The sequence below is a fragment of the Thermobia domestica genome, chromosome 7, assembly GCF_964235325.1.
Source record: "Thermobia domestica chromosome 7, izTheDome1.hap1.1, whole genome shotgun sequence".
Taxonomy (NCBI): Eukaryota; Metazoa; Arthropoda; class Insecta; order Zygentoma; family Lepismatidae; genus Thermobia; species Thermobia domestica.
Genome location: NC_137460.1, coordinates 136,671,091 through 136,696,614, shown reverse-complemented (window position 1 = coordinate 136,696,614; position 25,524 = coordinate 136,671,091). Strand labels below are relative to the sequence as shown.

General features: G+C 35.5%; 1 protein-coding gene across 1 annotated transcript in view; it reads left to right on the top strand.

Annotated features, from left to right (window-relative positions):
• The first annotated feature begins 737 nt into the window (after nt 1–737).
• LOC145690412 (uncharacterized) overlaps nt 738–25,524 on the top strand; it is a 97,872-nt gene continuing 73,085 nt past the window's right edge. The window contains exon 1 of the mRNA XM_081765258.1: nt 738–1,309. Coding sequence (XP_081621384.1) covers nt 948–1,309 — 362 coding nt within the window. The 5' untranslated portion in view covers nt 738–947. The remainder of the gene's footprint in view (nt 1,310–25,524) is intronic.

Sequence of the window (25,524 nt, the reverse complement as noted above, 5' to 3'; positions counted from 1 at the left end):
TGAGTATGATCACACACCTTGCCTCATAAAGTATAGTCTTATAAAGAAAAACATATTTTTTTAAGCTAAATCCTAAAGAAAAGCCAACTTCATTTTTTTTTTTTTTTTAAATAATGGCAAACTAGTCCACTTCATCACGATAAATCACGTTTGGTACTCAGATGTCTTTTTCTGTCCGTATATATCCTTCACACTTCGTTGGAGACAAAATTGTTTTTTCCCCAAGAAACCAGGATGAGAGAAACTATACAACAGCATGAACAGAAAACAATAGCTATTAACAATAGTTCTCTAATCCTCGATAAATACGTCATTACAGCAAAATATCAGTAAGTTGTCCTTATTATATTGCTTCGGTTCTTATTAACATGAAAATTATAATGTTTTGTAAAAAAAAAAGAAAGAAAAGAAAAGAAAAAAAAGAAAGAAAAGAAAAGAAATGGGATTGGATGGGATGGGATTCGATGTGGTGTCAAAATTATAAAATAACTACGAGTCCGCCACTCTACCCACCGAACCACGGAGGCTACATGGTGTTAGCTCCTTTTTTTAAAGAAATAATCTTCATAACCATGGTCCGTATCGCTTCGAACCTTAAGATAATAATAATAATAATAATACAGCTTGATATTTAGACTTGAAACAAAATATACGATAATTCTACGGCATAAACGATAATTTTAAGTGCTACATACGATAATATCTTCTGATCGGGTTGGCAACGCTGACACCTGGGTTCCATTTGCCTTTCCGCCGGCTGTAACAAACAAACAAACAATTCCCGAGAGAGCGATCGTGGCTAAGGAAATAAGCAACTTCAGAAGAAGATAGGAAATATAAAGATGCATTTGTGAACGTTCTTGTAAATAATTTCATTAACACTGGCAACATAAAATATAAGGGAAGTATAAGAAAAGTGTTAAATTCTTATTATATTTCAATTCACAATGGCTGGTGAGGCGTCTGTTAAGTTGGAATTGATGTGCAAAGAAATTGCTTATGACTTAACTCAGGAAGATCCACTCGAAGGGAAAGGGTGGACATTGGAACTGATGACTGACAACAAAGAGTTAATATTATCTACAACGGAAGGAGAGGAAACAATGGACAAGGATACAGCTATGTGTTCTTTGGATGTGAAACTAAACGTTGATAGGGTGAAATCAGAATTAGCAGTAGAAGAAGATCCTGAATTTGAAAGCAATAGAGAAACGCTAAGGAAATCAGTGGTTCAGGAGACTTGCGCGTCGTACTCTAATGACTCCCAACAATTAACAACAGAAAGTTTAAATTCAGTTCGGCCAGAAAGGTAATGTTCAATTTTATATAGGTGGCTCAGATTGATAACACGGTTACATGCGTTCGGAAACTTTGTTGGTAAAAAGCAATAATTCACGAGAAATAGTTAGGCATGGGAGATATCTCCAACGTAAGTTAGTAACCTACAATTTGGAAATGGCATGGCACAGATAGATTAGCTGTATACCAAATAAAAATAATAATAAGATCGATACGACTCATACAAATATTATGTAGTTCATACCTTGATAAAATAATTATTTCTTTACTAGCAGCGTTCACCCCGCTTCGCTGCGGTCACCCCGGAACGCAATAAACTTTGTTACTTAGATAATTTTTACCATAGTAGATTGCAGTAAATGTTAACATTATATCGCCTGTCATTTATGTTAACCCGCCGAGTGACACGGTCATGCGGGTTGCATATAAATACGTTTATTTTTACCTATGATGAACTAACAAAGGATTTGTACGTTATGGACACTTGAATGGTCAATTATCTCAAGACACTGGTAATTGAAAATTAAAGTGATATGATAAAAACCATCTAGGGTCCAAATCCTAATAACCCCCCAAAAATAAAATAAATTGGTTCAGCCGTATTAGCGTGATGAGGGAACAAAGGATTTGTGCGTTCTCTTTTATATATATAGATTATTGATTACACACTAGGGATGGCCAGATCCGGATATTTTTGGATCCGGATATCCGGATCCACTTGGGTCCGGATATCCGGATATCCGGACACTGGATCCGGATCCGAAATTTCGGATCTTGGATCCGGATCCGAAAAAACGGATCTTGGATCCGGATCCGAAAAAACGGATCTTGGATCCGGATCCGAAAAAACGGATCTTGGATCCGGATCCGAAATTTCGGATCTTGGATCCGGATCCGAAAAAACGGATCTTGGATCCGGATCCGAAAATCCGGATCTTGGATCCGGATCCGAAATTTCGGATCTTGGATCCGGATCCGAAAAAACGGATCTTGGATCCGGATCCGAAAAAAAACAAATCTTATATCTGGATCCCAAATTTCGGATCTTGGATCCGGATCTCAAATTTCGGATCTTGGATCCGGACCCGAAAAACCGGATCTTGGATCTGGATCCGAAACTCTGTGTCAGAAAATTAGGGTGTTCCGAATAAGCAAAATTTTCGAAATTATTGACAAAATGATTTTCATTCCTATGCTTAAAATGAGATTTTAAGACACTTTTGGTATGTTATCGTGTGACAGCCTTGAGTTCTCTTCATTCTGTTGATATTTGGTTTTCGTGCCTTAATATGTCACAATTACTCCAAATTTGATTGAGTAAAACTATCGACTTTGGTGAGAGCAATTTCATTGTCAGATTCGATTCTAGTGGAAAAATTTGTCCTTTGTTTTCTGTAACACTAGTCAAATGCTGGGATGAAACAGTCTCAAGCACAAGCTTCTTCATTAGGCTCAGGCTGCTTAGTTTCCTAATTCTTTCTGAGTTATTGTGGTCACTGAATGAGGCCATTTCCTAGTCGTGATGGGCTAGGCCATTGCTAATAGAACAGCCCATAAAATATAGATCAAATCAAATTAAGGAGCAACTTCTTTTTCTTGCTCTTGATAAACTTTTTTTTCTTTCTTTAAAAATACGTTTCTCTGAGAATTAAGAATTATAGTAGAAATAAAGTTCTAAATGGCAATTAAGGTATCAAAATCAATGTATTAATGTATACAAAATACCATATGGAGCCTCGGGCAGTAACACGTATCTTTGTAATTAGTAATCCACTACTATTAACTCTGCATAGGTTGTATAAGGAGCTATATCATTCATGTAAACACATAGGCGGATCCAGGGGGAGGGCGAAAAGTCGTTCACCCCTACCCAGCGCCACCATTAACAGTGTACTTTAGTAGTAATTTGTGGCAATTTCAGATCATCTAAGTAATTTTTCACTACTAGCATCCCCAACCGCCCCCTAAGAATCCATCCGGCCCCTCCAAGAGTCCGTTCTGGATTCGCCCCTGCGTAAACATAATATACAACTCATTCAAGAGTACATTTTGGTGGCTTTTTTAAAATTTTCATTTTAAAGGATTGTCATTTCTCGTGGCTACTTATGCAATTTTGTCCACAGGCATACATGCAATTTCCAGTCATTACGCAAATACATTTATATACTTAATAGACCTCGGCTAGTTGGGTCTTCGCCACTAGACCCCCGTTACTAGGGCCTCGCACCACAAAAGCCTCTAATCATAATCAATTTAAAAAGAAATTTCTGGGGATTTGCCCTTAGACCCTCTGATATCTCATTTGATCGGCCTATGACCTCGTATCTCGTAAACCTACAACCATACCGAATCTCAGTTCAAATATCAAGTTGTATGTAATATCCGGTATCCCGAGATATACCGAATTTCAGTGCGAGTACATGGGGGCTTTCCCCCCAGCCCACACATTTGCTCGGTCTACGGCCTCGCACATCATATGCCTGCAAACATAACGAATTTTCAAGGGGGCGTGGTGGCTCAGTGATAGAGCGTTCACCTCCAGTGCTTGGGGTCCCTGGTTCGATCCCAGCTCGCGCCGTGTGGACTTTGTTTTGGACAAACACCGTACTCGTGGGTTTTCTCGGGGTTTTCCCGTTTCCTCCCACTTTCTTCATTCCACCATTTCATTTATTTCTTATAATCACCGTCTCCTTTAGCCTAACCGGAATAAGCGTGGGACTTAAAACTCAAGGATTTCATTTCATAACGAGTTTTTGTTCAAATAACAAGTTTCATTTCTCTAACATTCCAGGATTCCGAGATATAAAAGTCTTTTCTCCCCGTCAATTTTCTTCCCTTCTAAGACATACATAAAAAAAAAAAAAAAAAACGCTGAAGTACATACCTAATTATTTCAAATGAAAAGTCCAAATACCAAATTATATGCTCCTAACCTTCAGAGGTTCCCAGATATCGACATGTTATTATAATAATTACAATCCCCACCCTCTTTCTTTTCCATATCTTTTCTTTTCCTTTTTACTATAACGTCAAAAAACACTGAAACACATGTCAAATTATTTTCAATGAGAAATGTAAATACCAAATTTCTAGTCTCTAACCTCAAAGGATTGAACATATTAATAAAATAATTGTAATCCCCACTTAATTTTCTTCTCGCCCTTTTTCTTCCCTTCTGGAGTACATAAAAAAAAACGTTGAAATACGTATCTATTTATTTTAAGTGAAAAGTCCAAATATCAAATTCCATGTTTCTAAACCTTTAAGTTTCCGAGATATAGGCATATTATTATACTAATTGCAATAATTGCAATTACCACCCCTTCTTTTACTTTCTACATCTTCTCTGCCCCTTCTTTTACTTTCTATATCTTCTCTGTCCCTTCTAATTTAAATATCAAAAAACACTTAAACAAGTATCAAATTATTTTCAATGAGAAACCCAAATACCAAATTTGAAGTATCTAACGTCAAGAATCATCAATATTTTCCACCCCATTTTCCCCCTTCCTCGTCGAATTTCCCAAAGTCCTTCCTTAGTGGTATCCTACGTCACAAAGCCTATAAACTGTCCAAATTTCAAATTTGTAGCTTAAACGATTTGGCCTGTACGATGATCTGTCACTCACTCAGGACTTTGCCCTTTTTATATAGAGAGATTTAAGATTTTATAGGAAAGCCATGGATTTTGTTCTAAGGCCGCCAGTGTCTTAGAAATGTAATAGCTTTGCTATAAACATTAAGCAATCAACTGACTGATCTGCGTCTATATGTATTATGTAAAATACCGCTTATGATATTTATTTTGCTCGTAATAAAAAAAAAATAGAAATGATGAAAATTCAAAGACATCCATGATTTTAGCGTAATACTGCAGGAGTTCAGATCAATGGATTAATCATAAAAGCCGACTGTATCAGATAGACTACATTAATTTCCAATGTGGCACAAAGAAAATATGCAGCATTACTATGCAGTTTTTCAACGTTTTAACTCATTCTGAAAATATTATCATAGGTCTCACAAACAATCGAATTTTAATCCTAACTTGATTAATATAGTATAACAAAAGGCAGATCTATACAACTACTGACTTGAGATGAAAGTGGCATACTTGTAGTACGTTTAAAGATATACTAAAGACTAAATGATGGATGGGGTGTGCGCAACAGTGGTCTAACCCCGAAAAATGTGAAAATGAGATTTTGATGTAATCTTTTGTCATTTGAATTGAATTGTCTTCCCACTGAGTTAGATAAAATTCACCTAGTAAATTTTATACATATGGATGTTTTAGTTCTGGGTCTCAATCTAAGGCCTAAAATATTCAAAACAGGAGTCCGAATCTGAACTTCGAAATTCCGGATCCAAGATCCAAAACTTCGGATCCGGATCCAAGATCCGAAACTTCGGATCCGGATCCAAGATCCGAAACTTCGGATCCGGATCCAAGATCCGAAATTCCGGATCCGGATCCAAGATCCGAAATTCCGGATCCGGATCCAAGATCCGAAATTCCGGATCCGGATCCAAGATCCGAAATTCCGGATCCGGATCCAAGATCCGAAACTTCGGATCCGGATCCAAGATCCGGATATCCGGATCCAAGATCCGAAATTTCGGATCCGGATCCAGGAACCGAAATTTCGGATCCGGATCCGAGATCCGGATCTTATAGGATCCGGATCCGGATCTTATAGGATCCGGATATCCGAGATCCGGATCCGTCTGGCCATCCCTATTACACACTTCTCACTAATTGTTGCACATATTTAAAATATGGGTGCTCGACAATATTGTTTTATTTATATAGAGACTTATGTACAATAAGAAATCTTGAGAATGGTATTTATCCTAAAATTTTCCAAATTTAAACGTAGAATGTATTATATTGGAACAAAAACTGTGGACGTTTGTGTTTTTACTTAGAATTTAGCTCAAATTGGTCTAGGCCCTCATTTATCCGGAGGGCTTCGAAAGACATTAGCAAAATGCAAGATAAAGAATATTTTAACCATCAATGGATGCTCATTACCTGTAGAGGTATTAATTCATCAATCCAGTTCATAGCTGCACTCACTTCTGTCAAGGAAGTCGACTTTTTACATTTCCATGAATTATTTTTGTAGTATGGACCTCCATTTCTCAATATAGCATCACTGTAAGGGCTAAGTGAACGTACATAAATTATTGAACAAACAACGCTAACCAGCATGTGCTAGATGGTCGGTAAAAATAAGATTGCTATGCAAATTTGGGCATTACGCAGAATGTTGGTAAACGAGGATAGCGCAAAATTCTTTATTTAAGATAAACTTGCATGTCTTACGTATTGAATGCGTTCTTGTACGTTCCTAAGTATTTTATAGGAAACATCCTGAAATGCTTCCTTTGCTTGTATATTTGTGTTCCAAATTAACACAATATATTAGGGGCGTAATTTCTTAATTATATGGATTCCTTCCTTCCCAAACGCTTTCTAGTTTTGTGTCATGATTTGTCACATTGAATTTTGATACTTCATTTCGCTTACAGTGGTAACTAGGTACCGTAACACGGGGTTACTTTGCACATGGGGCATTACTTCCCGCAAAATATGAAGAGTTTCAGTCCTCTGTTGGTAAAACCATGAACTGTAAACAGATTGGTGGTAATTTATATTTTTGTCTCTGGGTGCCTCTATACAGTCATATGGTACTTTGTTACTGTGACGTCACATATTCTGTCTGCTTGTATGTGTGGAATGCAGTGAGCGGGTAATTGAAACGATCGTGGCAACTATTCTACAACCAACTTTACTGAAGAAATAACTTATTTCTTTTCATTTTTAGTAGTTAAGTTTAACAAGTTAGGAGTTTGTGCTTTCTACAATTTAGAAATTTCTAAGAACATCACTAGGTGGAAACTACAAAGAAAGATTCAATTCGTTCTATTTCAAGCGCCTTCCAATTCGATTTTTTTTTTCGCTGCTCTGAGCCTATCGTAGAAGTATATATTTGACATCCTGCTATTCCTAGTAGAAGAGGCAAGTAACTCGTGAGGTTTTTTTTTTTTTTTTTTTTTTGTTTTTTATGAAGAAGGAAGTATGAATGTCCGTACAAACAAGCAATGAAAGACATTTTGATCGTAGTTTTAAACTTGTTTCAAACTTTTAAACATCTTTCGAACATTAACAGCTATTGCCAGTTACTTTTCATTTAAATGCAGAGAATGTAATATGAGATCAGGTCTTTAAAGCAATTTTTGTTTAAGAATCAAACCACAACTTTCCATCTTTTGTCTATTTTCCATTAAACGTCACACATTACTATCATTCTACAAACAAGAACAAAACCATACAAATTGACTGAATGTCTTCAAAAATTACAAATGTTACCGGTACACATGACTTCAACCTTTTTTTAGCTTCTGCAGAACTACTACGTCTCATTACAGTCAAATGTTTTTAAACTTTTCACAATGTTGCCAAATACAAACTCCACGTCCTCCCACCTTTTGATTTGTGACAAATAAATCAAAACAAAATCAAACTAAATATCGTACAGGTATCTTCACCTTTCGACTTTTTCTTGTTGTGAAAACACGTTCAGTCTTTTCTTCAACTTTACCTAAAGTCAAGGTTTTAGACGGACATTCCTCTTCATTTTTCGCTTGCACAACACTTTCTTCATTTTGAACAAAACGCACTTCCAAGGGGTACAACCGCTGAACAGGTCTTATAATTTCTCCACTCTCAGTCTTAATCCTAGCTACTGTTACAATATCATCCTTCCCAGGGAACACCTTTGTAATTTTTCCTAAAGGCCAGTCTAGTCTTCTCTTATTGTCACTTCCAACAAGTACAACATCTCCTTCTTTTATTTCTCGACAAGTTTTCTTTCCGGTTTGCTTCAGTACTAACTGACTTAAATACTCACTACGAAATCTATCTCTCAATTGTGTTCTTATGTGCTGCAATCTTCTAAATCTTTTTGCCTTGTCAACTGTCTCTATATGATCCAGATCAGGTACTCCTATCTCCAAATTATCTTGTAAAAATATAGCTGGAGTAATGGGTGTGAGATCATTTGAATCTTCTGACAAATAAGTCAACGGACGTGCATTGATAACTGCTTCTATGTCACATAACACTGTACTCAATTCTTCATAACTTAAAGACGCTCTACCCAACGTTCTACGTAGAAGCTTCTTGATCCCCATTTGTATAATTCGCTCCCACCAGGCAGCGGTAGGTGGAATGAACTTCCACTGAATTCTTTCTACTGTTGAGTACAAAGAAATTTGTTCCCAGTCGATTAACTTAAAGAGATTATCTGCACCGACAAAATTCGTTCCATTATCAGAATAAATTACCTTCGGCCTTCCGCGCCTGTCAATAAATCTAAAAGCTGACAAAAAACTAGAGGTCGATAAAGACAGTACCAGTTCTAAATGCACTGCACGATAAGCGGCACAAGTAAACAAGACAATCCAACATCTTTTCCCATCTTGAAGGAAGAGAGGCCCAGCTAAATGTACTCCGGTTATTTCGAAAACTAATGCAACTTTAACTCTGTCTTCTGGCAAGGAAGCTGGTGTAACATTAATATTTTTTGCATCGTACCGTTTACATTTAACACATCTTCGAACAACAGAACTTATAGTTTTTCTCCCACGAAGAATCCAAAACCTTTCACGCAACTTTGTCAAATATACTTGAACTCCAGCATGAGATGATTTCAAATGTTCCTTCAATATCAACATCTTCACAGCTTCTTGCTCAGGTGGTAATACAATAGAACTCCGAAAATCATCTTCATCGAGTCTACGTGCAATTTAATCTTTAACCTAATCAAACCTTCACCATCAACAAAAGTACACAATTGTTTCAAACGATCTGGTTCACTAACAAAACATTCTTTCTGGATAGTTCTCATTATAACCTTCTCAGCTGATTCTATTTCAAATACCAATAGCTCTCCCGTTAACCTTTCACTTTTCTTTGAACGACAATTATGGATAAAACTCAAGATCCATGCAACCATACGTATTAATTTCTCATAATTTGAAAAATATTGCATATACCACTTTGGCTCATTTGCAACACTTAATGAAACAGCTGTTTTCATTATTTACTTCAAGCGCATTTGGTTTCGTATCAGTTTTCGGCCAGAATTCTTCCGTCTGCCGTAACCAGTCAGGTCCTTCCCACCATTTACTCTTCAGTAACGCTGCAGCATTGCAGTCTCTTGAGGGTAGGTCAGCTGCGTTCAAATTTCCCAGTACATGTCTCCAACACTTTATATCGGAGAGAGCTCGAATTTCCTTTACTCTATTCATTACAAACACTCCCCAAGGTTCATCATTTTTTATCCAGTAAAGCGCCACCAAAGAATCTGTCCAGTAGAACACAGAAATGTCTAAATTTAAACTCTCAATCACAGACACAGCAAGTCTAACTCCGATACAACAGGCCATTAATTCTAAACGTGGAATAGTTGACTTTTTCAATGGCGCAACGCGTGCTTTGCTAAATAACAACTGGACATTAACTTCTCCATTGCATTCACTTCTCAAAAACACGACAGAAGCATATGCATTTTTACTAGAATCACAAAAAACATGTAACGTCCAAGAGTTCCTTGTAACATCTTGTGCAAACTGTCTAGGAATCTTTATTTCGGCCAACATCGCCAGTTCTTTATACCACCTGTCGAATTTCCTGGAAATTTCTGAAGAAACTGGTGTGTCCCAAGAGTTGTTATTTTCCCAGCTTTCTTGAAGTAACAAATTTGGAATCAACGTCACTGGTGACAGAAATCCTAGAGGGTCAAATAACCTATGAGCAGTAAATAAAATAACTCGTTTTGACACTGGTCCTTCTACTCTGCATAAATTCTTTGTATCACACAATAAAGTGTCTGTAGATGTGTCCCATAACATACCTAGAACTGGAGTGTAAACATCATTACTGCCTATAGAAGAACCACTATATACCCATCCTCGTAAATCGAATTTACCTTCACTGAGCAGCGTCTTTGATTTTTCGATGAAAGCAAGCATTTCGTCTTCATTGTCAACAGACGTGATACAATTATCGACATAAAGGGATTGTTTCAATTTACTAGCTATTTCTTCATATTCACGGGGAGCATTTTCTAAATGGTAATTAAGCACGGCCCCCAACAGAAAGGGACTGCAATTCACACCAAAAACAACTCGCATATGTCTGAAAGTTTTAAACTTCCTTTCGTCAAAATTCTCCCACCAAAGAAATCTTAAATAATCACGATCGTTTTTATTTACCGAAATTTGCAGGAAAGCTTTTCTAATGTCCGATATAATCCCTATCTTTTTCTCTCTAAACGTATGCATAAGTGCCGGAATTTCTTCAATTAAGTTTGGACCCTTCTCTAAACAGTCATTCAATGAATATGCACCCTTTGTTTTCGCAGACGCATCAAAAACTGGCCTGTTTGGGGTAGTGGAATTCTCTTTTATCACTGCCCTATGTGGTAAATAGTAACTTCGATTGTCCAGCTCCTCCGGTACTACTTCTGTTTCCTTCTTCCAACCAGTTTCGAAAAACGTTATCATAGTCTTCGTATCTTCCTTCTTTCCACAGCTTCTCGGTCATCTTCACACATCTCTTTTCAGCTATTTCCTTGTTGTCATGTAGTTCCATAGGTTCTTCCTTCCACGGCAATTTAACTTCGTAACGACCATCTGAATTCACGCACAAAGTTTCTTCAAAATGTCTTAAAATTACTTCATGGTTTTCGTTCTTAGTCTTAACTTCTATTGGGTCAGTGATGCCTAACGTATCTAATTTCCACAAATCCGTAATACGGTCACTAATTGACAATAAAGTGATCACAACATTGGCAGACATACCATAACATCTTTTGGACGGTAACTTACCCATTATCGTCCATCCAAACATTGTTCTAACAGCAAATAGTCCTGACTCTAACTTTAACATATCTACTGTTAAAAATTCACTAGCCATATCCGCACCGATTAACAGTTCTCTTTCTCCCGTACTATCTAAATCGGACAGCCAAATTTTTCTCTTCTTCATTTGTTTTAACCACGGTCCACGTTTAAGAGAAGGTATCTCACCGCAAATCACTGGTTTCTCTAAAACTTCCATCCTACACGAATGATTGTCATTAACATCAGCTACAAGTATACTATATTGGTTAAGGGACTCCTTTTGTGTTTTGACACCACCAAACAAACTATGTTCTAAAGTTTCAGTACATATTGGTTGACAACCCAGTACTTCCACTACTCGCGTAGAGACATATGATCTCTGTGAACCACTGACATAAAGTGCACGCACTACACATTCTTTCCCGTTCGTTTTCAATTTTAACTTAAGTGTTTGTAGGAGAAACTCATCCCTACCATTTTGATTCGTAAGTGTTACGTTATGCTGTTCTGAATTTTGTTTTGTTTTGTTTTGTTTTCTAATTTTTCCGAGCACAAAACCGAAAAATGTTTTCTCTTACACATAAAACAAACAACATTAAACGTACAGTTCTTGGCAGTATGTTTTTGAGGTTCCAAACACCGAAAACAACATTTTTGCTGCATTAAAAGTTTCTTTTTCTCTTCCAGGTTCATACTTTTGGCCTTTTCACACTTTTGTGGTAAATGATACGCTTCACAAAAAACACTGTTTGTCCTCTTTTACCTGATTTTGTCCAGAAAACAGATTATTAACAGTAGGCACCCTTTTTTCTTTATTCTTTTTAAAATTCACCATGGAAGTTTCTTTCACTTTAAACCCTGCTTGAGCTAACGCAATGCGTTCTTCTCCTTCCACTTCATTTCTCAGAAACTGTAACAACTGTTTTAGTTTCTCACTATACGTATTTGCATTACTGTCACTTACACTGGCAGTCGCTGTATGCCTTAACCAAACCCTCAAAATTTCATCAGGCAAACAAGATTCTACCAAGGGGAATAACATAGCTGCATATTTTTCACTAGTCATACCTATTGATTCTAGCGCACGTAAATATGACTCAAGTTTATCATATAAGGAATACAATTTTAACTTATTTTTGTAATTCGAAACATTCTGTATAACAAGTCCTAACAGTTCACGTATGTAGTACTCTATCAACAATTTTTATCGACCAAAACGATTGCATAAACTTTCTATAGCTTTATCGTAATTATCGGCTGTGGGTGGATAACTGTTCACTACGTCCCATGCTCTGTTACCGGTACTAATTGCTTGTAGCAGGTATTGGAACTTGTCCTCTTTCTCGATTTCATCATCGTTATGAATTCGTTTGAACTGGCTCCAGAAACTTACCCACTCACTTATTTCCCCACTGAAAGTTTTCAACTCAATTTTCGGTAATTTAAGTTTCTTTTTACCTGTATGACCGCCTAAACTGCTAGAAGAAGCTACTTTTTTCAAAATGTTCTCATGTTTTACACGCGCTTCGTCGAACATTTCCCGGTAACTCTCCACGTTGTTGTACTCTTCCATGTAACGTGCTTCACTTTTTTTTTTGCTTGTATCACTAAGCAACAGTTCAAGTATATTTTCATCATAGGTTGACAATTCGGTTATAAGTCTCTCCAACTTCGTAAAATATAACTTGACACTTTCCACATTTACATTGTCCTTTTCACATTCAGCCATTAAGCTATTATAAGCCTTTGAAAACGATATCTGCACCGGTTTCCTAGCCTTTACTAATTTATCCATGATTCGTCCTTTTTTCCCGCCTCACGCTGGTGTGCCAAAATGTTACAGTCTATAAAAGCAATTTGTGTTTAAGAATTAAACCACAACTTTCCATCTTTTGACTATTTTCCATTAAACGTCACACGTTACTATATCATTCTACAAACAAGACCAAAACCATACAAATGGTAACTATGCAAAGTATCTTTGTTTACAAAATAGAATCTTAATATCTTTAAAAAATGTGCCCGACGTCGGTTTCTTCTTTTTGGGTTCCCTTTAAAGCGGGGTGGTCATTATGACTACAAATCAATTTCTAAGTAACGTTAGTTTCAATTTCTGTTATGGGGCAGCAGCATTTTATCAGATAAAGTTCTCGTTGTACTTTTGAAAAGGGTATTTTATAAATGACTTTTCGTTCTTCTATATAGAACTCCTGTAGAACTTCTATATAGATCACCATTATTATTTAAATTCATTTCAGAGCGATGTTAAGTCAAATTTCATTGTGGGTTAATGAGATGTACTCCTAAAAAGCCAGCAAAGCGTTTATAAATTAGCGCTGTAAAGTCCACATTAAGAATATCGTAAATACGATATCATTAAGTACATCCCGCCTTTCGAACAAAATTTCTTATTAGGATAGAAAACTACACCGTCTAAGCTGCATATCATTCTTGAATGTAGGTTTACATTAGGAAAGCACGATGATGGTTAAGTCCAAGTTTTTATGAGAGAAAAATATAAACTGCTTTAAAAAAATATTGTCCACTTTTATTATACTTCTTACACGGGGGAATATATTCTATGATCCAATCAAAAGTGCAGGAACGTGAGAGTACAAGGAACCAAGACTGACGAGAAGGTTGCTATCGACCTATTAGCAGAAGAGAATTTTTGCGACGTTAGCATTCCTTACTTTTATTTGTTAGTGACTCTTGTCTGCGTTTTGCAACTATGATTTTCACTGCACAGCAAGAGAGTGTGTATTTCTTTACCCAGCATGCCGATGACAATGTTCGCTCCTCAGTATGCAAAAGACCAAGCACTATTGTCATTCGTCAAGGTTCTTTACTTCCGTCATTCTTTAACCAATCACCAGACGCGTATCATACCTGCACTGTTTTCCTTTGTCTGCAAGTCCACGCAGTGTGTGTACGAGAGAGGAAAAAACAGAAGAAAAAAGAAGTAGTACTTGCTGGTTGATCATTCGGAGAAGGATACGATTTGTGCTACGCAGAAATAATAATCCTATGCTCAGTGGAATCCAAGGCTATAAAAGTTATTGTTGTCTGATACTTGGGATAAGAGTGAACTATAATTTTTATACTTGTGTTCATTAGATTAATCACACATCATCTTCGTAGCAATTACGTGGAACAGAAGTTTGTGTAGCGGTACTGTGTATTCATCACTAGTGTTTAAAAAAAAAAGCAACAATAATAAGAGAATAAGTGTATAATTGAACGGTGTTTCAGCTCTTCAGTGAAAGATTATAGTATTCAATTATTAAAGAGAAAAGGGGAAGAGTGATAATCGAAATATTAGTTCACGTTGTATTATTATTTGCAGTTTATCCAAATGTATGGTGAAAATAGCAACTGAAAGTGTAAACCAGTAAGTCATTCTATCGATAAAGGTCACACAGTCATTGAGGTTGTATTGTGTTTCTGACCTGAACTACCCGTTCGAGTTCAGACATCTATATGTAATAAACGTTATACTTTTACCATTCCTAATTGACGTTCTATTCTTTGTTTTAATGTGTGGTTACATAATCCCCGAAAGCTGGATTCAAGGGCACGGCTTGTGTCATTCAATGATAGTTGGACGATTGTGGTAAGTAATGAAAAATGAAAAACACACTATCCTAACGTGCCCCAACACGTCACGTCTGACAGTATCTTTGGACCAAGCGCAATAACTCGAGTTACTGCCAGTATCGTGAGTTTGCTTACCGTATGCTAAGGTGTGATTGGGCGGAATTTTCTCATCTGTTGATGTGCACATAACAATTATGGTGCTAAGTCAACGTAGTTCTGATCACTAATGCGTCTATTATGTTTAAAGGTGAGTAACCCTGAATATGAACGGTAGCAAAGTTATGGAGCTAATGGTTTATAGTTTACTTGTATATCAGTTTTCTGATATATTTTGTGTTTCCACGTATTTTTCCCTTTCTTTAATTTATACTTTTCTTATATTTTAAGATTTTTTCACACCATTTTAGATTGAATTACATCCTGGTATGAGTTTTCTATCATTTTGTCAGTACTTGTGTGTATTGATAGCTTTTACCATACTTCATACCGCCTCTTTGGACAGGTCCATATTTTTTCACTTGAAGCTGTAAAGGCTGAGCTATTCCATATAAAATCAGGACGTTCACGATTTAAACCTTAATATATTAAAGTAAGATTTTACTTTTCAAATGAAATTGACGTTTGTTCGATTAGAACTTGCTGATGGCTCAAAGCTTATAAGATACAGGCTTGGGTGTCGTTTTTAAGCTTATGCATCGCACTTTACAAGAATTTCCATTACAAACCTGGATTTCTTTAATTTGTACTATTGTTTTCTTTTAAGATTTTAGCCTGCATTCTCCATTTTTGGTTGACTACTTACAATCTTCTCTAGGGCACTCGCCTCATGCCTTTTTCTTCCTTGTAATTGTTTGTTTTCGTTGCCTTTGTTTTCTGGTTAGTTATGACAGTAGGTTACGATTATGCATTTTAAATGTTGCATCATCTCTGAAGTTTAAACTCAATCCCTTTCTCCTTCCTTTCCTTCTGTTTTTTAAGATATTTTCTGAATTTAAAAATTACTTTAACAGCATATACCTTACGAAAATGGAAATCCTAAAAGAGCTGGGAGTGAATCAAATAACTACTATCTCTTCTTTGTCTCCAGTTAAATATAATGTTAGTATTTGGATGAATCCTTCACGATTATTTCTAATCATTATTGTCTTAAAATCGATAGGATAAATCGCGAGTAAAATGGAATTAAAACAAGAAGAAACTGATGGCAATCAACAGGGATATCATCTAAAAGTTTGTTCTTGGCTTTCTTTTCATTCTTCCAAATATCATTTTGTTATGGTTTGTTTCTCTTTTCCATTTGGTCTATTGCCAAACAACATCTGGAATTACAAACATATATTATAACGAACGTTATTAAAAACGGAAGTGATGTTCACCTGTTCCAGGTTATTTCGAGAGAAGTTAATTTTGTTTAGAACAAGTTTTCGTCTTAGTTTATAGAGATGTATAATTTGTGCTAAAGTAATGTATGATTTTTTCTTGTTTTCGTTGTTTTTTTCTTCTCGCGATATTCTTTACTATATGTTGAGCTAAGTTCTGAAATTAATTTTCTATCTTACCCTTTGATGTTATCCTATGTATCTGCATTAGTTTTTTCTAATATCAGTAATGTTCTCGTTTCTACCAGTGTCATAGTGAGAAGCTGTGTCATAGTGTAGACATAAAATCATTAATAAGGCGCACTGACTGTAACATAGGGACGTTATTGCATATGCGTATTTTTATTTAACTGGCTGATCAAAAGTTGTATGTGGAGTATTATTACAAACTACCATCGCAGACCGTTTAAACGCTCAAAATTGTAAGTTTCAGTAAAACGCAGCGAATTGATAGCTATTCCATAATAAGTTACTAGGTTTGGAAAAACACCTGCTCGAAACACAGGCACCGTAGTGAGTCATCAAAATTGCCAGAAGACCATTTTATAACTTTTACGTCTGTATAGAAAAGTTTAATCGAATATTTATGATTCAGGCCTACACATCCGGAATAACAATGCTACCAACTTGAAATGTGCAAACTATAGCTAAAGGACCAAATATTTAAACATCTACAAATTTTACTCTGAAATCCAAATTGAAAAGTTGAATATAATACAATTCAAAGATATGGTAGTCACATAGATCGATTATTTTATCTCTGTGGGTTCAAACTTCAGAAAAACGATTATATGGCATTTCACTATATTTGACCCAAAAGCCGTTGCTTGTAGGAAGCGTAAACTGTTCGCCGCTAGGTTAGTCCGACGCTGATTTCTTCCGGCGTTTGGTCTACTATGCAGTAACATGTTTAATCATATTCGGAATTTACTCATGTGGTTCGGATTCCTCATTAATCAGTAGGTCCACGTCTCATATAGCCTCGCTGCTGAACGGGACGTTAAACTCACTCAACTCAACTCATATTCGGTATTTAATCTTCTAGTATAAGAATTACAGGAACCATGACCTGTAAACATTTCCATCGTTTCTTTTTTTAATTCCCTTTCCTAATTTTAATAGTCGGTATATTTTTTCCAATTTGTCCTTTTATGGTTAATTTTTACCATGATATGCATTTTCTTTTGATGATTGCGTTTAGCTACATAATCGGAATTTTTCCAAATATTTCTTAAATGTTTACTTATTTCTCTTTAATCCAGTTTTTTATTACTTGTCCTAGTCAGCTAACCACTAACATTTAAGGAGACTGGCGTTCTAAGAAATAGTAGCTCCTTCCTCCAGTTGAATTGCTTATGTCTGATAGCTGGACACCGAACATGGCAACACGAATGCCTCGAAATATGACATGCCGTATATTTCTCCAATTGGAGCAACAAAGAAGGAATATTTCGCCATCACTTAGAGTCGCACTAGACAGATTTGATAAACTGCATTCACGGTGAATTCAAAGAGATGAAAATTAATGCAAAGAAAATGAATATAATAATATGCGTCATGCTGAGACAGAAAAAGCATGGACAGAACAACAAAATTTTTACTCTTAAGCGTAGACGGTCTGCATTTCCCTCCTGCCCCATCTTTCTGTTTTGGTTTTTCTCTTTCCTTTAAGGAACAAGTTGCAATAGCGATCATAATTTACAATGCTTAATTCCCTGAAAAACGAACTGTAGTTCCACGCTGCGAACCGAACGGAGAATATTTAGAACGAGTCTCACACGCTGTCTAAGTGGGTGCACAATCTAAGGCATATGTTCAAATCAGCCATAAAACTCCACAATGCCATATAGTTGCCCCCGGTTCCATTTCATTTTTTAAGTTTATTTACGGCTTTTAGATGTTTGTGGGTGAACATCTGGCTTCAGAAAAAAAAAAACATTGGATTTGTAGATCAAGGTCAGGCAAATTTAATCCACTATCTTCAGAACTTGCTGTTGCGTCTCTATATATGTAGGATTAATCGAGGATTTCCATTGAGAAAAGCTAAAATATCCAAGTTAGGAGCACTTTGAATGTGGTATTGCGCACAATGTTGCGTATATCATGGATCGAAAGAGAAACAAATGAACAAGGACAGGACAGGTTATGAAAATAATAGGAAAAAGAAGGAACACTATGCTTTGCCATCTTATTCGGCACTCCGATTGGATCACCATGCTGATAGCGGGAAATGCAATAGGAATACCAGGAAAAAGAGGACCAGGGACACAGTATATAGAGAGTTACGAAGAAGAGACGTCATCAAGTTTTAAAACTCCTATCCCAAGGTAGAGAAGAGTTTCAAATTTTCCATGTTGCCCACCTACCTATGGTTAGGATGATCAGGAAGGAATCGACGATTTAAAGAGCGATTTCCCAAATTTACTATATTCACACTAGTTCTTTGAGAATGATTAGAACGTTGATTTCATAAATCTACGAAGCCAGTTCTACCTCTTGAAGGAGGTGTACTCACCAATAAGTCACGCGGTAATGACATTTCTTAGCTTTGTTATGTAATGTTCGGGCAGTGTAAATAAAACTTCGAAAATAATATTTGCAAGCTCTCGCATGAATACGTCGGAACTAGATCGTGTTATTTTTTAAATAAACCGCGTTCAAGTATCAGCTGGTACAAGCTATATTTTATTCTCAAAACACATTATTTTGTTAATAATAATTTGTTTTCTGCATTTCTTGTAGATATCTTAAATTTTATTTGCCAGTGGTTAGTGGAAGTTAGTGTTGGTCAAATATCTTTACACTTCTATTTCTTTCTTTTGACTGCGTGCATTATTCCTGTGGCCATGAAATCGTGTTTTCTGTCGTTGTTAGAATCTTGTAAATATATTCGTAACGTTCATATTGATTTTCGCTTTTTTCTCAAAGGTTTACACATCCCCCCCTCTCTCTCTCTCTGTCACTTGTTTATTGCGTTTATCCCAACTTTGCTATGGCAAATCACAATTTCTTTCGTACCTACATTTTGTCATAAACCGAAGCTGGGGAGAATGGTAGACAAAACATAGATACCGTAAAAATGGAAAAGTGAGCAAATGATGAAATTAAGCTCAGATATTAACAAATGAAAATTGTCTTTTGCAAATCACAAAACCTAGTTATACTGTACAGAAAATATGATAATACCGAATATACTTCATACAAATTAAAAGAAAATCAAAAGGTTACAAATGAAAAAGTAGCTTTTACTGTATATATTTTTGGCCGTTTTTACTTCTTTTATTTCCTCTTTTATCTTATTTTATTTTCTCTTAATACTGTACTTGTGGCACAATTGATAAATTAAGATTTCACCTACTCACAATAATCTTCGAACGGTTAACTCCTTCAGGGGTGTTGCAATTATAAGGATCTCAGGCGTTCCACGTCGGATAATCCCAAGGATCCGCTGGAGTTCACTGCTGATAGTAATAAGCGATAGTCCAATCCGGCACAATTCTTCCTTTTCAATGATTTTCAGCCAGGGTTTGTCACACTAAACTGAGATTACAAACGAATGTTCCTGTAATTCTTATACTAGAAGATTAAATGCCGAATATGATTAAACGTGTTACTGCATAGTAGATCAAACGCCGGAAGAAATCAACGTCGGACTAACCTAGCGGCCAACGGTTTAAGCTTCCTACAAGCAACGGCTTTTGGTTCAAATATAGTGAAATGCCATATGATCGTTTTTCTGAAGTTTGAACCCACAGAGATAAAATAATCGATCTATGCGTCTACCATATCTTTGAATCGTATTATATTCAACTTTTCAATTTGGATTTCAGAGTAAAATTTGTAGATGTTTAAATATTTGGTCCTTTAGCTATAGTTTGCACATTTCAAGTTGGTAGCATTGTTATTCCGGATGTGTAGGCCTGAATCATAAATATTCGATTAAATTTTTCTTTACAAACGTAAAAGTTATAAAGTGGCCTTCTGGCAATTTTGATGACTCACTACGGTACCTGTGATTCGAGCAGATGTTTCCAAACCTAGTAACTTATGAAATAGCTATCATTTCGCTGCGTTTAGTTTTGGAAGAAGAAGTTAAGATGAATATTGTGTGGAAGTTGTACCGTATACTGTATGAATACTGTATAGAAGCTGTACCGTATAAGAGATGTAAAGAGTATTTACCAACCTTATCTTTCAAGATTTGTGTGTTTGTAAGATTCCTGGAGGTAATGGTTTTATGGTAAATTCAAGGTAGAAACATAATAGCGTCTGGAGAAAAGTAAGATCGTTATGTCGTTTCATTACGTTTCTGGTTTCAAGTTTGCTAAAGTTTAGTTCTGCGCTTAAATACAATTACTATTGATGCGAACACAGTTACTAATCCTCTGGACTTTCCTGACTGGGTATATACCATTCATTTCACTCCGTTTGCTTGGTTGGAAATAGTTCCGCAGGTGTGAGTTCGTTTTGCTAATGATTACACTAAGAAAGTGGTACCCAAATCATGTGCTGCCATGTGATGATATTATTGCCACCTCGCATACAGTTTTGATATTTCGTGACTTTTCACGTCACACACAGTTAGAATATAAATTAATTGTTTAACAAATTGTTCATTACCATAAACAAGTAATAAAAACATCATTTAAATTACTTTGACGATTCTCATAGTGCTTGAATACAAAATTCAAAATATGTATGTTGCATCCGTTAGTGCGCTCCAGTTCTGAAACTGAGTTGTTGACCACGCAGAATTCACGGGGCATTTCACACCAGGTGTTGACAATAAGGTAACACTGGTTAACAAAGAGAATGTCCTTGTAATCCACAAGGAGCGTAGCAGATTGGGTGTCGCGCGTAGCGGGAGGTTGTAGAGGTAGTAGGGAGTTGGAGAGGGGTAGGTGCCGAAGAAACCAAGAGGAGGCATGCGTTTTGCTGTGATCAAATTATATAAACTGTGCCTACCTTTCCCTGCGATAGTGTAAAACTTTTCTTTCCGTAGAATGTAACGTTATAATGTTCGATTGTAACGTTATAATTAAATTTAACGTATTTTTCGTCACATTAGCCCAGTTCGAATACTATGATAAGTCACCACTATCAGGCACCCTTGAATTATACGTATATTTGCAATAACTAGTGATTGCATAACTTTCAAATTAGACACATCACATTTACCACGACTACTTTTTATTCTGTAATCTCCATTAATAATTACCGGTTGCCATAGCAAACCGAAACAAAAATTCTATTTTATTACTATAACCACAATTACAGATTATCTATCTAAAATCAACATATGTTCTATATATTTTTCTTCTCTTTAACAACAGATTGTGCACTTTTAAGTAGCACCTTTGCCCAAAATACTACAAGAAAAATGGAAGTAATTCAGAAATATATAATATCTCTGCATGATCTGAATTGGCATGTCATGAAATCAGAGAATACAGAAGAGAAAAGTTTCAGACTGTTTGTTTTCAGTGATGCCCTTAACAAAATCATTCAAAGTGTGACTAACCGGTTTTCGAAACACGAAAACCTTTACCACGACTTGGTGTGTTTCGATTCAAGGCGGATTTCTGATTTAAAAGACGTACTAGACTCAAATGCAATGAACAAAATCTGTGGCATAGATAAAGGGAAAGCTATCCAAGAACTAAAATTTTATGCAGATATTTAGTCCAAGACACCGCAAGGTGATGTTGTGAGTGAATATGATATTGAATATATAAGTAGTGAGTATGAAGAGGAAGCATGGTGAAGCGATATTGAACCAGGGAGGGATGAAATTGAAGTAAGCTTGCAAGTCCTGTCTCACGTGTGCGTTCAAAATTATATATGAATATCTCATGTATGCCTTATGTTATACATACCTCTTTAAAATGTACAAGTTCCTCCTTACTATTCCTCTTACACATGTAAAAAGAAAGTTGTAAACAAGCCTTTTTTGAAACTCAATGTTATTAAATAAAGATTAAGGGCGAATCTCGGGCAAGACAACCTTCAATCGTTTAAGTTAATGCAGTATGAAAGGGATATACTAATAAAGTGAATAAAGATGTCTCAAATAATAATATCTGTCATGATAATGCAGAATTGAAAAGATTTCTGATATAAGGTAAGGATGTCCTTGCTTCTTGTCATGTAAACAGATCAAAGTAATAAAAGTTAAATGATATATATATATATATATTATGCACTGCCATATTATATATATATATATATATATATATATATATATATATATATATATATAGTGGCAGTGCATCAATAGTAATTAAGCTGTCTGAACCAAAGCGAACTATCATAACTCCATTTTCGAGATGTCATCAAGTATGTGTAAAACTGAAAAACCCAGGATGTCAAATACCACAAAAAAGGTAGATTGAAACATTGCTACATCACCTTTTTATGTGAGTATACCCACCACTGTTTCCAAATGTGATAATTTATCACAAATTATGAAAAACTACAAAGTTTAATCTGGTTACTGATAGTTCGAAAATGCATTAAGTTCACTGTTTTCAGACAGCTCAGTTGAGGTCCCCATAATAAAAAGGATCCAAGTTATACATGACGTTTCCAATAAGGTTTATTTATATTCGGAAAACTACTCTCCGGATCACAATATGCAAACTACAAGAACCACATCGCACTCCACTCGAGGGTCTAGCAATGAGTGAATTGCGTAGTGGTTCTCCTCCCAGCTTATATATTTCACTATGGAGACTCAATTTCCTAGGCATAAATATACCTACATCAAAAGTCAGTTCACTTGACCTCCAAAGTCTTTACCTTATGTTTGATGTAGATATTTTATTGAGTGTAACGGAATAAAACTACGTGGTTTTGAAACTTACAATTTTGAGCGGTTAAACGGTCTGCGAGGGTAGTTTGTAATAATACTCCACATACAACTGTTGATCAGCCAGTTAAATAAAAAATACGCATATGTTATAACGTCCCTATGTTACATTCAGTGCGCCTTATTAATGATTTTAAATCTACGCCCCTCACTGCTTCTCATTATGACCCTGGTAGAAATGAGAACACTATTTATATTAGAAAAACTAATCCAGAAGCATAGGATAACATCAAATGGTAAAATAGAAAATAAATTTCAGAACTTAGCTCAATATATAGTAACGAATAACACGAGAAGAAAAAACAACGAAAACAAGAAAAAACCCATACATTACTTTAGCACAAATTATACATCTTTATAAACGAAGACGAAAACTTGTTATAAACAAAATTAACTTCCCTCGAAATAACCCAGAATAGGAGAACATTACTTCCATTTTGTTATTATTCGTTATAATACATGTTTGTAATTCCAGATGGTGTTTGGCAATAGATCAAATAGAAAAGAAAAACAAACAATAACAAAATAATATTCGGAAGAATGAAAAGAAAGCTAAGAACAAGCTTTTAGATGATATCCCTGTTGATTGCCTGCGGTTTCTTCTTGTTTAATTCCATTTTACTCGCGCTTTATCCTATCGATTTTAAGATAATACTGATGAGAATTAATCGCGAAGGATTCACCGAAATAGTAACATCATATTTAACTGAAGACAAAGAAGAGAAAGTAGCTTTTTGATGCACTCCCAGCTTTTTTAGGATTTCCATTTTTGTCAGGTATATGCTATTAGAGTAATTTTTAAATTCAGAAAATATCTTAAAAGACAGAAGGAAAGGGATTGAGTTTAAACTTCAGCGACGATGGAACATTCAAAATGGATAATCGTAACCTACTGAGTTATAATTAACCAGAAAAGAGAGGCAACGAAAATACACAATTACAAGGAAGAAAAAGGAAAGTGCGCTTGACAAGACTTTAAGTAAACAAAGAAACGGAGAATGCAGGCTAAAATCTTAAAACAATAGTACAAATTAAAGAAATTCAGATTTGATAATGGAAATTCTTGTAAAGAGTGATCCATAAGCTTAGAAACGACACCCAAGCCTGTATCCTATGAGCTTTGAGTCATCAGCAAGTTCTAATCGAACAAACGTCTATTTCATTTGAAATGAAAAATCTAACTTAATTTTTAAGGCTTCACTCGTGAACTTCGTGATTTCATATGGAATAACTCAGCGTTTACAACTTCAAGTGAAAAAATGTGGACCTGTCCAAAAAGGCAGTATGAAGTATGTGAAAATCTATCAATACACACAAGTACTGACAAAATGATAGAAAACTCATATTTTGGTGGAATTCAATCGAAAATAGTGTGAAAATAATCTCAAAAATTGAGAAAAGGTGCAAATTAAAGAAAGTGGAATCACAAAATATATCAAAAAGTTTATATACAAGCAAACTATAAACCATTAGCTCCATAACCTTCTCGTCAGTCTTGGTTCCTTGTACTCTCACGTTCCTGCACTTTCGATTGGATCATAGAATATATTCTCCGGTGTAAGAAATATAATAATTGTGGACAATAGTTTTTCTTAAAGCAGTTTATATTTTTCTCTCATAAAACCTTGGGTTGAGAGTCATCATCGTGCTTTCCTAATGTAAACCTGCATTCAAGAATGTAATGCAACTTAGACGGTGTAGTTTTCTATCCTACTAAGAAATTTTGTTCGAAAATCGGGATGTACTTAATAAATTCGTATTTACGATAATATTCTTAATGTGGACTTTACAGGGCTAATTTATAAATAAATAAATAATGCTGCGTTGGCATTTTAGGAGTACATCTCATCAACCCACAAAGAAATTTGACTTGACATCGCTCTGAAATGAACTTAATTAATAATGATGATGTGAGCCTACATGAGTTGTATATAGAAGAACGAAAAGTCATTTATAAAATACCCTTTTCAAAAGTACAACGAGAACATTATCTGGTAAAATGCTGCTGTCCCATAACAGAAATTGAAACTAACGTTACTTAGAAATCGATTTGTGGTCATAATGACCCCCCTCTAAAGGTACCCAAAAAGAAGAAACCGACGTCGGGCACATTTTTTAAATATATAAAGATTCAAATTTTCAAAAAAAGATTCTTTGCATACTTACTTTGTATTGATAAATCTGTTCTTAATCATCTAATCCAAAGCTGTTCTTAAAAAAAAAAAAAAAAAAAAAAGATACAAAATCCTGCGGGACTTGTATCTATGGCTATTCTCACTTCTGTCTAAAATCTAAAAGCAGAGTAACAAAATTTATTTCACTCACCTAATAAGGAAAACGTGATCTCATATTACATTCTCTGCATTTAAAAGGAAAATAACTGGCAATAGCTGTTGATGTTCGAAAGATGTTTCAAATAGAACGTTGGGAAATTTTTTGTGGTTATTACCTGGGATATTCTTACAT